At 36.2% G+C, this 13,017-nt stretch overlaps 1 protein-coding gene across 1 annotated transcript in view; it reads right to left on the bottom strand.

Annotated features, from left to right (window-relative positions):
• Positions 1–13,017, bottom strand: part of Catspere (catsper channel auxiliary subunit epsilon) — a 204,918-nt gene that overhangs the window by 32,935 nt on the left and 158,966 nt on the right. Inside the window, exons 18-19 of the mRNA XM_047519946.1 lie at positions 8,036–8,135; positions 1,481–1,567 (exon numbers count right to left, since the gene is read on the bottom strand). Of these exons, the coding sequence (XP_047375902.1) occupies positions 1,481–1,567; positions 8,036–8,135 (187 nt within the window). The remainder of the gene's footprint in view (positions 1–1,480; positions 1,568–8,035; positions 8,136–13,017) is intronic.

Here is a 13,017-nt window from a genome sequence, read left to right as displayed (position 1 = left end):
GGTTGGAGTGTGATCTCCTTGTGACACCATGGGTGATCAATGAATGTCCCCCGCCCCATACATGTGACCTAGCCAGGTCTCACAGATGAGACACAGATTTTAAAGGGCATTTTTGTTATTTCCCTTTGGAAATAACTGAGTTCCCCAGTGCTGGTGCCCATGAAGCCTGCTGAAGTTCAGGACCAAGCTGTATGAGTGTGGCAACAAATGATGTTATACTTAAGCCTGGGTTTGGGTGCTCAGGGAAGTCACCACAGGCAGACTTTGTGCTTTCCTGGAACTCAAAACTGGAATAAATTTCTCCCAGAAGGACATAATTTATCTGTGCTAGTGCCTGTAACTGCTTTGTCCTTTTGTCCATAGGTACATCCTTGTCAACACTATTGGGAATGGGGTATGCACCTACGCCAGAACAGCAAACCTCTGCCTGCTGGGTGTGCATTAAAGTGCTTATGAGTTCTACTTGCCAGACTATCTGGGTGAGTACAGATTAAATCCCTTGATGATTGGATATGACTGGGAAAGACTTCCATTGTCACTTAAATATGGGATGAAACTGGCAATGGTTGTTAGTACTCCTAAGTGGTGAGGCTTATCTTCTGGTTTATGTTATTGCAGCTTATATTGTTGTTGTGGCCTATGGATGCAGGGTTCTGCCCTCCTTTCAAAGGGATCATTGCAGAAGACATTAAACACGTAGATTGTATGGCAAGGAATCCTAAAGGAGTGGATTGTAGGGCAGGCCCAGGATGGCTATAGTTAGGCTCCCTCACTAAGGCTTCTGGAGGGCTATGTTTTTAGTATATAGTCAAAGACATAAACATTTGCTTGTGAGTACTTATGTTACCTGTTGGCAATGTGCCTTTCTTTGTCTGGTCTGCATATAAAAGAAGCCTATGGAAATGGCTCAGGGGGAATGCGGGCTGGTAGGGGCTGCTGCTGTCTCTAAATAAAGCATGTCTACTATCCCAACTGTACCTTGCATCGTCTTACAACTGTGGGAGTTCCAAGCCTTCCTTCTTGGGTCTGAGCCTCAACCTGACAAATGTGTCAGAGAGTAATAAATGATCATGATATTAAAAAAAAAAAATAGGGAAGGGAAACATAGGCTGTCATGGGAGTGATTTTAATAGGGTATCCAAGTAAGTCCTTGTTGACTACTTGATTTTTAAATAAAGAAATACTGATCCCCACCATGACAGGTGGTTGTGGGGGACAGGTAAGGAAGGTAGGCCACCTTTTAAAGACTCACTTTCAATGCTTTTCCATGCTTATCAGGCATTTAATAATTTGAACAGATTTTTCAGCAGTAAAAATTAAATTAGCAATACAGAATTAACAGAAGATAAAACAAATGCAGGTAAAGTACTTTTGAAATAAGTAAATAGAAAAATAGATTCAAAGCAAATTAAAATCCAAAGTATTTCCACAAGTTTCTGTTAAGGGCAAATTTGTGATTCCAGATAGATGTTTTTCTTACCTCTGGTCCCCACACCTTTTCTAATGGGGTGTCCTGGTTAAGCTCTATCATTGTCTTCCATGTCTGTGCTTCATTTAAACAACCACTCTGTCAAAAGATGGCATATATATGGATATTTACAAGCTTTCACTGTTAATTTATTCCTAAGTATCTAATATATTTTGATGTCACTGAATATTTTGTTTAAAACATTCATTATGTACATGTTTGCTGATGTACAAAGGAACAACCAACTTTAGTATGTTGACCTTGAGTTGAAAGAACTTCTGAAACTCACTTATTCTGATTGTTTTATGTGAACCTTTGCATCACCTGTGAATATGACATTTTCCCCCTTTTCAATTCTTAATACCTTTTATTTATTTTTGCTGCTTGTTCTTTATCATATTACTAATATTTCCAGGAATAATCCTATATAAAAATGTGGCAAATACCCACCTTTCATTCCTGATTGCAGAGGAAGACTTTTCATTTTCACCATTAGTGTAATGTTTTCTATAATTTTTAACCTAAATTTTATTAGGTTACGAAAGTTATTATTTATTTTGTAAGATTTGTTGCAAAAATAATGTTATGTGTGGATGATAAATTTTAATCAAATAATTTTCATCAAATATTACAATGATCTTATGCCCTTTCTTCTTTATACTGTTAATATATTGAATCTGATATACCAAATCCATTTTCAGCACATGCCTGTAATCCTGGTGCCTTGGGAGACTGAGGCAGGAGAATCTCGAGTTCAAAGCCAGTCTCAGTAAAAGTGAGGCACTAAGCAACTCAGTGAGACCCTGTCTCTAAATAAAATACAAAATAGGGCTGCAGATGTGACTCAGTGGTCAAGTACCCATGAGTTCAATCCCGAGTACTCCCCCACCAAATCCATTTTCAAATGATAGACCATCCATTCATTCATATGTGAAATAAATAACATTTGGTCTGGATGAATTATTCTTCGATATATTTTTGTGTTTGATTTACTAATGTTTTGCTTAGGCTTTTTGTATGTGTGTTTATGAGTGAGAATGACACATAATTCTCTCTTAATATTCTTAGCAATTCCTTATGGTTTCACAAAATGAATTGGAAAATCATCTCCAGTTCCGACATTCTCTGGAAAAGCTTTTATAAAGCTGAAAAAAATTTTTCCTTAAATGTTTGATAGATTTCATCAGAAAAGCCTCGTAGACTTGGAGTTTTCCAATTTTTTCCTCATAACAGAAGATATTTTAGTAGGTTGTATTTTAAAGGCATTTGTCTATTTTATCTACTTGTTCGTGCAAGATCTGTTGACATGTTTATAATAACCTCTACTACATTTTTAATGTTTATAGAATTGCAGTGATGTCTCCATTTTTACTCCTGATATTGTTTACTTATGACCTTTTCTCCATTTTTCTTGATGAGTTAGTTTTATTAGTCTGTTGAAAGAATCAATTTTTGGCTTTGTGGCTACTTTATCTCATATTTGTATCTATTTTATGGGTTTTTCTTTTTTCTTTTTTTTCTTTTTTTTCTTTTGGGATTGAACCCAGGAGTGCTTAATCACTGAGCTACATCTCCAGCCCTCCTTCGTATTTTTATTTAGAGACAGGGTCTCACTGAGTTGCTTAGTGCCTTGCTAAGTTGCTCAGGCTGTCTTTGAACTCTCGATCCTCCTATCTCAGCCTCCCCAGCTGCTGGAATCATAGGAGTATACCACCAAGCCCAGGTTAATTTGTATTCTTAACTTTATTAATGTTTCCTTTTATTTTCTTTGAGCTTAACTTTCTACTGTTTTTCTAACTTGATGTGAATGCTTAATTTTTCCATTTTTCTTTTCTAACATACACACATAAGCCTATACATTTTCCCTTGAGCATAACTGTAGATAAATCCAGTGAGTATTTGCTATTTTCATTATCATTCACTCCCAGATATTTTCAAATTTCCATGTATTTTTTTGATGTATGGTTTATTTCATATGTTTGGGGATTTCTAATTCTTTTTTTAAAAAATATTTTTATTAGTGGTTGATGAACCTTTATTTATTTATATGTGGTGCTGAGGATCAAACCCAGAACCTCACACGTGTTAGGCAAGTGCTCTACCACTGATTCATAACCCCAGCCCCTAATTCTTTTTTGTTATTGATTTCTAGTCAAATATATGCTCTGTAATTTTAATCTCATTACGTTTCTTGAGATTTACTTTAAAGAGGACATATGGTTAATTTTTAAAAATGATTTGTGGGTGCTGGAAAAGAATATATTTTGAAATAGTTGGTATAGTGTTTTATATAGTCTATTAGACTGAGTGTTTTAATCATGTTCACATCTCCTCTATTTTAATTTTTGTCTGCTGTGCTGCAATAGATACTGACAGAGTTGGGTTAAAATTTCCTATGATGTTTGTGGATTGGCTAATTTTTAGTTCTCTCAATTTTCTATTTATATGTTTTAAAGTTATATAATTATAAATGCAAATAAAATTATACATCTCAATTATAATTGTTATATATTCCTGGTGAGCTGAGCCTTATTTTTATTTTGATTGACACCCTGGTAGAAGTCTGGTGCAAATCTGGTGAAAACCCAGGTGCAAGTCTGTCCATCACAAATTCTCTCAACTTTTGTCTATGATGTCTTTTTTCACATTTTTAATCAAAATAACTAATTTTTTCATTTTTTTGTGGTAAAATATATATATAATTTATCATTTTAACCATTTTAAGTGTTCAATTCAGTGGCATTAAGTACATTCATATTATTATTATAACTATCTAGGTCCAGAATTCTTTTATCTTGCAAAACTGAAATGATACAATTTAAACAAGTCTTCATTATCTGCTGCCCACAGTGGCCGTCAACCACCATTCTCTTTTCTGTTTCTATGATTTTGACTACTCAAAATACCTTGCACAAGTAGAATCATACATTCTGTTTTGTGACTGGCTTGTTTCACTTAGCATAATGTTCTCAAGGTTCATCCATGTTGTAGCATATGTGAAAATTTTCTTTTTTTAAGGTGAGACCATATTCCACTTTGTGTGTGTGTGTGTGTGTGTGTGTGTGTGTGTGTGTGTGCGTGCATCATATTTTCTTTATCCATTTATCTCTTGATGGCAGTCGTTTATTTCTACTCTTTGGCTATTGTGAATAGTGCTGTTCATACATTGATGTGTAAGTATTTGAGTCTCTACTTTCATCTGGTTATATACCTAAAATTGCTGGATCATATGGTAATTCTAGGATTTCAAGAAAATAATCCAGATATTAAAGATACTTATTGTTTCTAAGAATTTTAATGGACAGAGTAGAACAATACTTATATCTCTCTATATTGACAATTTATCTTTATATCCAGAACAATATCTGGTACCTTATGGGTTTATGTTTTACTTAACTCAAATTCAGATTTTTGTAGTTCTGTATTTAATGCTTCTCTCTAGTTCTTAGAGATATCTTTGATATCAACAGTAATTTTGGTTGTCTGAAGCTTATTATTTAGTAAATTCCTCAGGAAGGGCTTAATGGGAACAATACTTCCTGAGTTTCTTAAATGCTAATTATATTTTGTCTGTGCCCTTTTTAGTGTATATCACTTTTGCTTGATGTAAAACCCTTGGCTCACATTTACTTTCGTTTGTTTGTTTGTTATTTCTGCAATCCCACAGTGCTGGGGACTCGAACCTGGGCCTTGTGCATGTGAGGCAGGCACTCTACGTGATGGGCTATATCGTCAGCACTCACATTTACTTTCCTTTAGCATCTTAAATATGTTACTACATTTTCTCTCAACATAAAGTATTGCTAACATAAAGTATTATTTGATGATAAATGGATGTTTTCCAATTATTTCATACTGTGATAAAATACACACAACAGAATTTACTGTTTTAATCATTTTTAAGTGTATAGTTCAGTGGCAATAATAAAACTCTATAGTAATTAAACAATAAGTCCTCATTCCCACCTTCCTGTAGCTCCTGGCAACCACCATTTTACTTTGTTTCTATGACTTTCGACTACTCTAAATACCTAATATAAGTGAAATCATGAAATATGTGTGTGGTATTTGTCTTTTTGTGACTGCTTGTTTCACTTAGCATTGTATTTTCAAGATTTCATTCAACCTTTAGCATGTGTGAGAATTTCCTTCCTTTTAAGACTGAATAGTACTCCATTGCATGTGTAGTTTGCATTTTGCTTATGCATTCTTCTGTTTATGGACACTGGGTTGGTTTTACTTTTGGGCTCTTGTAAATAGTGCCACTATAATGTTGAGTGTACAAATGGATCTTTGAGACCTGAAAGTGATCAGTAGCTCAGAGATAGGAATGGATAAGGCGGAAAGATGACTATTTTAAATTGTTATGACAATGTGCAGGAATAACACTTGGGAGAGTGAGATATAGATATTGGCAAGACAGTGGCAGAAGAATTAAACTTGGAGCTCAAACTGTCTAGGAAAAGAAGGGAAGAAAAATGGGAGAGGAAGGCAAAAGGTACAATATAGTTGACGTCTAGGTATGAGAGAAAAAGCAAAAGACTTAGGAGTAGTGGGAATAACAATGAAAGAGTTAGAGGACTGGGGGTTGAAGTCAGAGGCTGAAGTGTTTGAATTTAGGTGCTATTTTAATAGGAGGAGCTATTTTAGTCAAGGTAGCCTGTGGTGCTGCCAATAATAAACCCCAACCCTTGGGTTTGACACAACAAAAGTTTGATTTTTTAATTATACATAGTCCAATGCAGATGTCCCTGATTAGATGGTTCTTATGGGTGACATTCCTCAAAGCTGTGAATTGGGAACCTAGGTTTTTTAAAAAAAAAATCGAGTGGCTCCTTGAAATCTCTTCACTGGATTATTTTTATATGGCTCTTATCTACCTCATCCTTAATTGTTGTAATATCCTGATATGAGATAAGATAGGAAACACAGAGGTTCATGGAATTCCTTCTTAATTATTTCATATGGAAACAACACATGTTATTTCTGCACATATTTTAGTCATGAGAACCGCTCTTATGTTATCACTTAAATGCAAATGGATCTGGGAAACATAGTCCTTGTTTATAATACTTCCCAGCAATACCCTTATGTGATGAATGACAGAATTCAGAAGTCAACTATAATTGTTTTCAGGTTATGAGGAAAAAAATAAAGTTCTGAGTATATGACAATAGCAAGCAGGGATAGGATAGATGTCAACTGGATGGCAGGAGCCTCAAACAGAGTTTTACTTAAAGAGTGATAATAATGATCAGCCATGAATTAGGGAGAGCATCAACCCCACACCTCACATTTAAATACATGTGGTAAGCAGGTGCAGTGGTGCATGCCTGTAATCCCAGCGGCTCAGGAGGTTGAAGCTGGAGGATTGTGAGTTCAAAGCCAGCCTCAGCAATGGTGAGGTGCTAAGCAACTCAGTAAGACCCAGTCTCTAAATAAAATACAAAATAGGCCTGTGGATGTGACTCAGTGGTTGAGTGCCCCTGAATTCAATCCCAGGTAGCAAACAAATGAACAAACAATAACAACAACAAAAGCAAAGGGATATTCTCTCAGGAAGTACTACTGAAGAAGGATCTAAGGGCATTTAACCCTAAGATATAATGAAAAGTTTTGAGAAAGAAGAGAGTAATGGGAATCTGAGCCAAGGTTATAGAAGGTTACAGTAGTTTAAGGATGAGACTATGGGAAGGAAGTAGAGCAAGAAGGAATGACATGTTGGATGTTGAACAATATAGGAGAAATATATAGTTAAATGGATTTATTTGGGTACGTACTTGCAAGACAATGAGTTCCTGCAGTATTCTGGAAAGTGGCAAGGGGAACTCAGTTCTCTTGGCTGCCATCTAGGCAGGTTGTACCTCTTAGATAGTGTTTGGTAGAGAAGAATGCCAGTTTGGAGGGGGTCATTCCCAGTTTAGTTTGAGTCTGATATCTCTGGGCAATTTTAGGAATCAATGCTAAAAACTTCTGGAGAGGTTCCCTCATGATGGGAGACCTTCCAGGGCAGAAGGACCCACTTCAGGGAGATGAAGTATGGTGAGTGGGAGTTGGAAGGCCTCTCTGCCGTGTCCCTACAAATTGAAAGGACAGAATAAGGGAAGTTCACAGAGAAGGTTGAGATCAGCCGGTCATGGAGGAGAAGAGAATGGAAAGACATTGAAACCAAGGTCAGAGGGGACAAACGATGCAAAGAAATTCAGTAACATGAAGCCTAAAATGTCTCCATATGATTTAGCACAAATGTGACAAACATCCTAAAGCCAAAGTCTGACCCGTTAAACATTAAATAGAGTTTGGAGAGCAAAGAAAATACTCATGTATAACTGCATGATTCTAGTATAAACCTTATTTTTTCTCATTCCTTTATATGTGTTTTATATGACAATGTCTTCTTTTTTTCATAAATAAATTTTAGTTGTCCATGAATTTAATATAGAGATTTTTTTTTTTACGGATTGCTTTTTTGGTTCTATTTTCTTTGGATCTTCTACATATGGATTTAAAATAGAAAGACAAGTCTAACTGCATGCTAAATTCTGTTTCAATTCAAAGATATCATACCTGCCTCATAGTTTTAGTAAAACTATAGTCAAGCCTGCCATGGATTTCCCACAATATGAAATTTACTTTAATATCTTCAATAAAGCCATTATCATCAAATCTAAAAGAAAGATCAAAGACAAAAATAATAGATTAGTGTAAGATAGAGGAGTTAAGAGTCCTGACTTTCAAGTCTGATGGGCATAGGTTTGAATCCTCTCTTTCTTACTTACTAGCTTTGTGATTCTGGGAAAATTACTTAAACTCTTGAAGCCTCAATATTATTGGTCAAATAATGGTACCTGCTGTATAGGTCTATTCTGAATGAATAATACCTGTAAATGAAACCACAGGTATTATTCAAGATAAAAACCTAAAAATAAATTCATATAAAGTTGGAGCCACAAGTTCACTTTGCTTTGGTAAGGACCATATGTTGCTGAGGCCCTGCTATCCAGCACAGCAGGGAGAAAGCAAAAGGAGGTGAGGAATGGAGGGAGAGCAAGGCATATATCCCTGGGGTCACTTAATTTTTTTTAAAAAAATTGTCAGTTGCCTATTATAAAGAGCATGAAATCACTGAATTACTATGAGAACTGAGATGTTGCAGATTTCCCAGGAGAAACCAGCTAGAAGATGTGGCTGAGTCTCAAAGGCTCAGCAGCATGGGTAAGGCATAAGGCAGGGCTAGGATGCAGAAGTAGTCTATACCAGCAGTACATGGACAGGATACCCCTTCCCTAATTCTGGGTCTGGGTACATAAGCACAGCTGGGCCTAGAGTATTTCTCTCAGACTCTGAGTTTTCAAAGAGATGTGGTTTTTCAAAGTTTTTTTTTTTTTTTCCTTTGTTACCATGTAAATATAGGTGCTCGAGACCACAACTAAAGTGAAATTATTGGTAAAGCCATACCTTTGCATACAAGAACTGGTAACTATAAAAACAGTTATTACTCATATTTCTGAAGAAAAATTTCCCCCCTACCCTTTGGGTGGAAATTTAACTCAGGATGCTGGTCTCAGGCACTTGCTTCTAGGCTACAGACTCTTGCAGTGTTGTACCATTTTTTGATATAATTTCTCACTTGACAGTTTTGTGTAATTCACAGAAAATAATAGGTCCTTGACAGTGTCTCCTTTTTCCCTGTCCAAATCATCTTGTAGTTGTTGCGGCTGACTTTCAGATCTGCTGTAACTGGCTATCACCCAAGCCTGGTTATAAGAAGCAGTTATTGACCTATTCTCACAAATTGGGTGAAAAATGTTTAAGTGCCAAAAAGTGGTATCTAAGCAGCTATTTGTATTTCCATATTAATTAGTTTTGAGAAATCATAAAGAGATGAACTCAGAAGGTTAGTACTCAAACAGGCATGACTGGAGTATTGGTGCTTGCCTTCCTGGTGGGGGAGGGGAGCCACAGAGAATTCTAAAACTCTTAGTTCTCGACTCTTTCCAGAGAAAACATGTGGGGACACACACACACACACACACACACACACAATTTTGTATATTTTCAGAGAGTTGAGTCAGGATTAGTACAGCTCTAATTCCAGCAGCTTTGAAGGAGCTGGATTTTGGTTACATCTTCTGAAAGTCATGAGGTTCTTGACTTATTAAGAACTAGTTTCAAAGTCATATGTTTAACTTAAAAATTAAAAAAAAAAAACGATTTGGACCATGTTAAGTGCGGACTTTCACAAGAGCAATGAGCTACAGTGTCACCTAGTGGCAATAATGATGCATTGCATGAGATAATTTCTGGGTTTATAATGATCTTTGATGTTTTATTTATTTCATTGAGAATAGGTGAAAAAACTGCTTGCCTATGTAAGCATTGTTTATTTTCACTAACGTTCATTAGTGTTGAATAGAAGACTAATTAAACCTGGGATAAATTAAATTAATTAAAATGTCACTGGTCGGCAACTAACTTCTGACAACTTTTCTGCTACGATAGTTCCTCTTTTGAATTGAAGAGACTTTGCTGTTGATTTATATTCATTAGACACAAACTTTATGGATAGTCCATTATATTCACTATGTCTTTTATTTTCGGTATTTGGCTGCTTTAACATCTTGGGCTCTGCTGACACTGCAGGGATTACCTAGGCTTAGCCCATTCCCAGGAATAACAAACAACCTTCCAGGAGCTCTTTTGTATGCAAGCCAAGCAATCTAGACCCAATACCACCAATCACCTCTATCCTTCAAGCTGGGAACATGATCCAGATGATGACTTATGTTCCCAGCAGCGTCACACTCCCAGGACTTGCTTCACACTTATTAGCATTTAATGGTAAATTTATTATCCATTATCTATAAAATTCTGCCCAACCTTGTTCCTGAGCCTGTAAAAGGTAAGGCATTAATTATAATCCAGAGGACTTACTTGTGGACTAATAATTTCCCAATGGTCACAGTTCCACTGATTAATTAATTAACACCTGTCTGATGAATACCTGATTGAACACTCTGTTTGCATCTATGTTTTGTTATAATTCAATAGATCTGAACACTAACCTTTATTGATTTGACAGTAGTTGGCCTCTAATCTCTGGTTGATTATCCTTGGAGAATTGGAAGCAAAAGGCTCTATCAAGACTACACAAGTAAGTTGTCTTTAGAAAAAAGTGCTTCTGCAACTCCAAAACAGTGCTGTTCTAATAGTCTGTTTTCAGCCTCAACTGCTTCCATCTTCCTCATGTCCTTGACCCCTTGGAGACTGCCAATTTCCCAATCCTCCCTGCCCCTAGTGGCAGTTCCCTCTGATACTCTTGTCACCCCTTCCTTACTCAGCCAGAATCTCATGGTTGTTATCTGACCCCCTCTCTGACCAGCTTCCCAGAATCACTCATGTCTTCTTCTTCCCCTAGGGCTCAAGATCTGAACCAAACCTTGGATGTTATAGTATGACTTCTTCAGAAAGTCAGCCTCCATGGGGATTGAACCCATTCAATCTTACCTCAACCGTGCCTTTGATGTTCTCCTGTAATCTTTTCACTGGTCCTTCCTCAGCCCCGTCTCTTAGTTTCCTTAGTGACCTTTGACATCTTCCTCAAGGCCCCTCCTCAGTGCCTCCCTTCTCTCTGTAGAGGACTCTCTTTTCTACGTCATGAGTGGAAGCTGAGGCTATCAGACTCGATCTTTCTCAACTCCTACATTCTTATCTCTGAACCAGTCACTTTTTACACTCATTTTTGCTCTTTCTTCCCAAGTCTTAGAGGATGAGTTCTTCCCCTTTTAACCTTGCTTCTTGGGCATTTGGTCCTACTTCCTCAGCTTTTTCATGGGGCTTGCTCCTATAGCACGTTTTAATTATGGAAATATTTCTAATATGCCGAAAACCAGAAAATAATGTAAAAATCATTTCATCTCATTTCCACCCATGTTTTCTTATATATAATGGACCCATATATCCTATGTAGTATTACTTTTTGGATTTGAAAATATAAATGAATGATATTACACTATGTCTTTTGTCTACTTTTCTCTATTCAATATTAGGCTTTGGGATACAGCCTTTGAAACTGCTCATCTCTTATCTTCTGTTTTCCTCAGCAGCAGCTCCCTCCTTACCTTTTAACTCGAACCTCATGGTTGTTCATCTGATTTGCCTCTCACAAGCTTCCTAGTTCATTTTAAAAAACTAATTATATAATTTACCTATCTACTCTTTCATTAATGGGCTTTTAGGTTGTTTCTAAATTTTCACTAGTATGAAAATTTTTCATCTATGTATGAATAGTGAATATGAAAAGACTTTCACTTTTGCCCAAATGCATTTCAAAGTGGTAGTAATAGCTATGTAAGTGTTTTATACACTTATACAAAGTGTTGTAGCTGTTATATAGAGAAATTTCCATTGTTCTAAATTCCTGGCAAAACATAATAGAGTAAGATTTTAGTTTTTTTTTTTTTCATTTTGATGAGTGTGAAATAGTATATTATTTAAATAGTATGTTCATTTTGTTGATCACTAAAAACATCTTCTGAGAAAGAGTTAACTTTGTAGGCCTGAGGATACTATTCTTAGAAAACCTGGTTTGCAAGGTTGACTCTTGGGTGCATCTAGGAACTTGGATTTTGGGAGGGTTCTCACTGTTCCTGAGTGTTTTATTATGTTATTTACATTTCAGCCACTTATCTTTTTACTTTTTTTATGGTATGTTTAACTATAGATGAATTTTGCATTGTGGCAAATTATAAATGGTAATCATTTTAACCATTTTAAAGTGTATGGTGCAGTGGCATTAGGTACATTCACCTTGTTTGTTGTGTTACTATCGTCACTATCCATCTCCAGAACTTTTCATTTTGCAAAATGGAAAAGCTGTACCCATTAAATAACTCCCTATTCCCCTTGTCCCTCAATCCTGGAAACCACCATTATATTTTCTGTCTCTGTGAATTAACTTCTCTAAATACCTCCTTTGGGTAGAATCATACAGTATCTGTCCTTCTGTGACTGACTCATTTCACTTAGCATAATGTCTTCAAGATTTTCTGATTTTACTACATTAAGATTTCATTTCACTCCAGTCAGAATGAGAATTATCAAGAATACAAGAAACAAAAAACGTTGGTGAGGATGTCGGGAAAAAAGTACACTCATACATTGCTGGTAGGACTGCAAATTGGTGCAACTGCTCTGGAAAGTGGTATGGAAATTCCTCAGAAAACTTGGAATGGAACCACCGTTTGACAGTTATCCCACTCCTTGATATTTACCCAAAGGACTTAAAATCAGCATACTACTGTTATGCGGCCACATCAATGTTTACAGCAACTCAAATCACAATAGCTAAACTATGGAACCAACTTAGGGGCCCTTCAACAGATGAATGGATAAAGAAAAAGTACTATATATATGCAATGGAATATTATTCAGCCATAAAGGAGAATGAAATTATGGCATTTGCTGGAAAATGGATAGAATTGGAGACTCTCATGCTAAGTAAAATAAGCCAATCCTAAAAACCAAAGACTGAATGGTGTCTCTAATAT

This window comes from Sciurus carolinensis, chromosome 12 (assembly GCF_902686445.1).
Source record: "Sciurus carolinensis chromosome 12, mSciCar1.2, whole genome shotgun sequence".
Lineage (NCBI taxonomy): Eukaryota > Metazoa > Chordata > Mammalia > Rodentia > Sciuridae > Sciurus > Sciurus carolinensis.
Note: the sequence above shows the minus strand (reverse complement) of the source record. Positions and strands in the feature narration are given on the sequence as shown.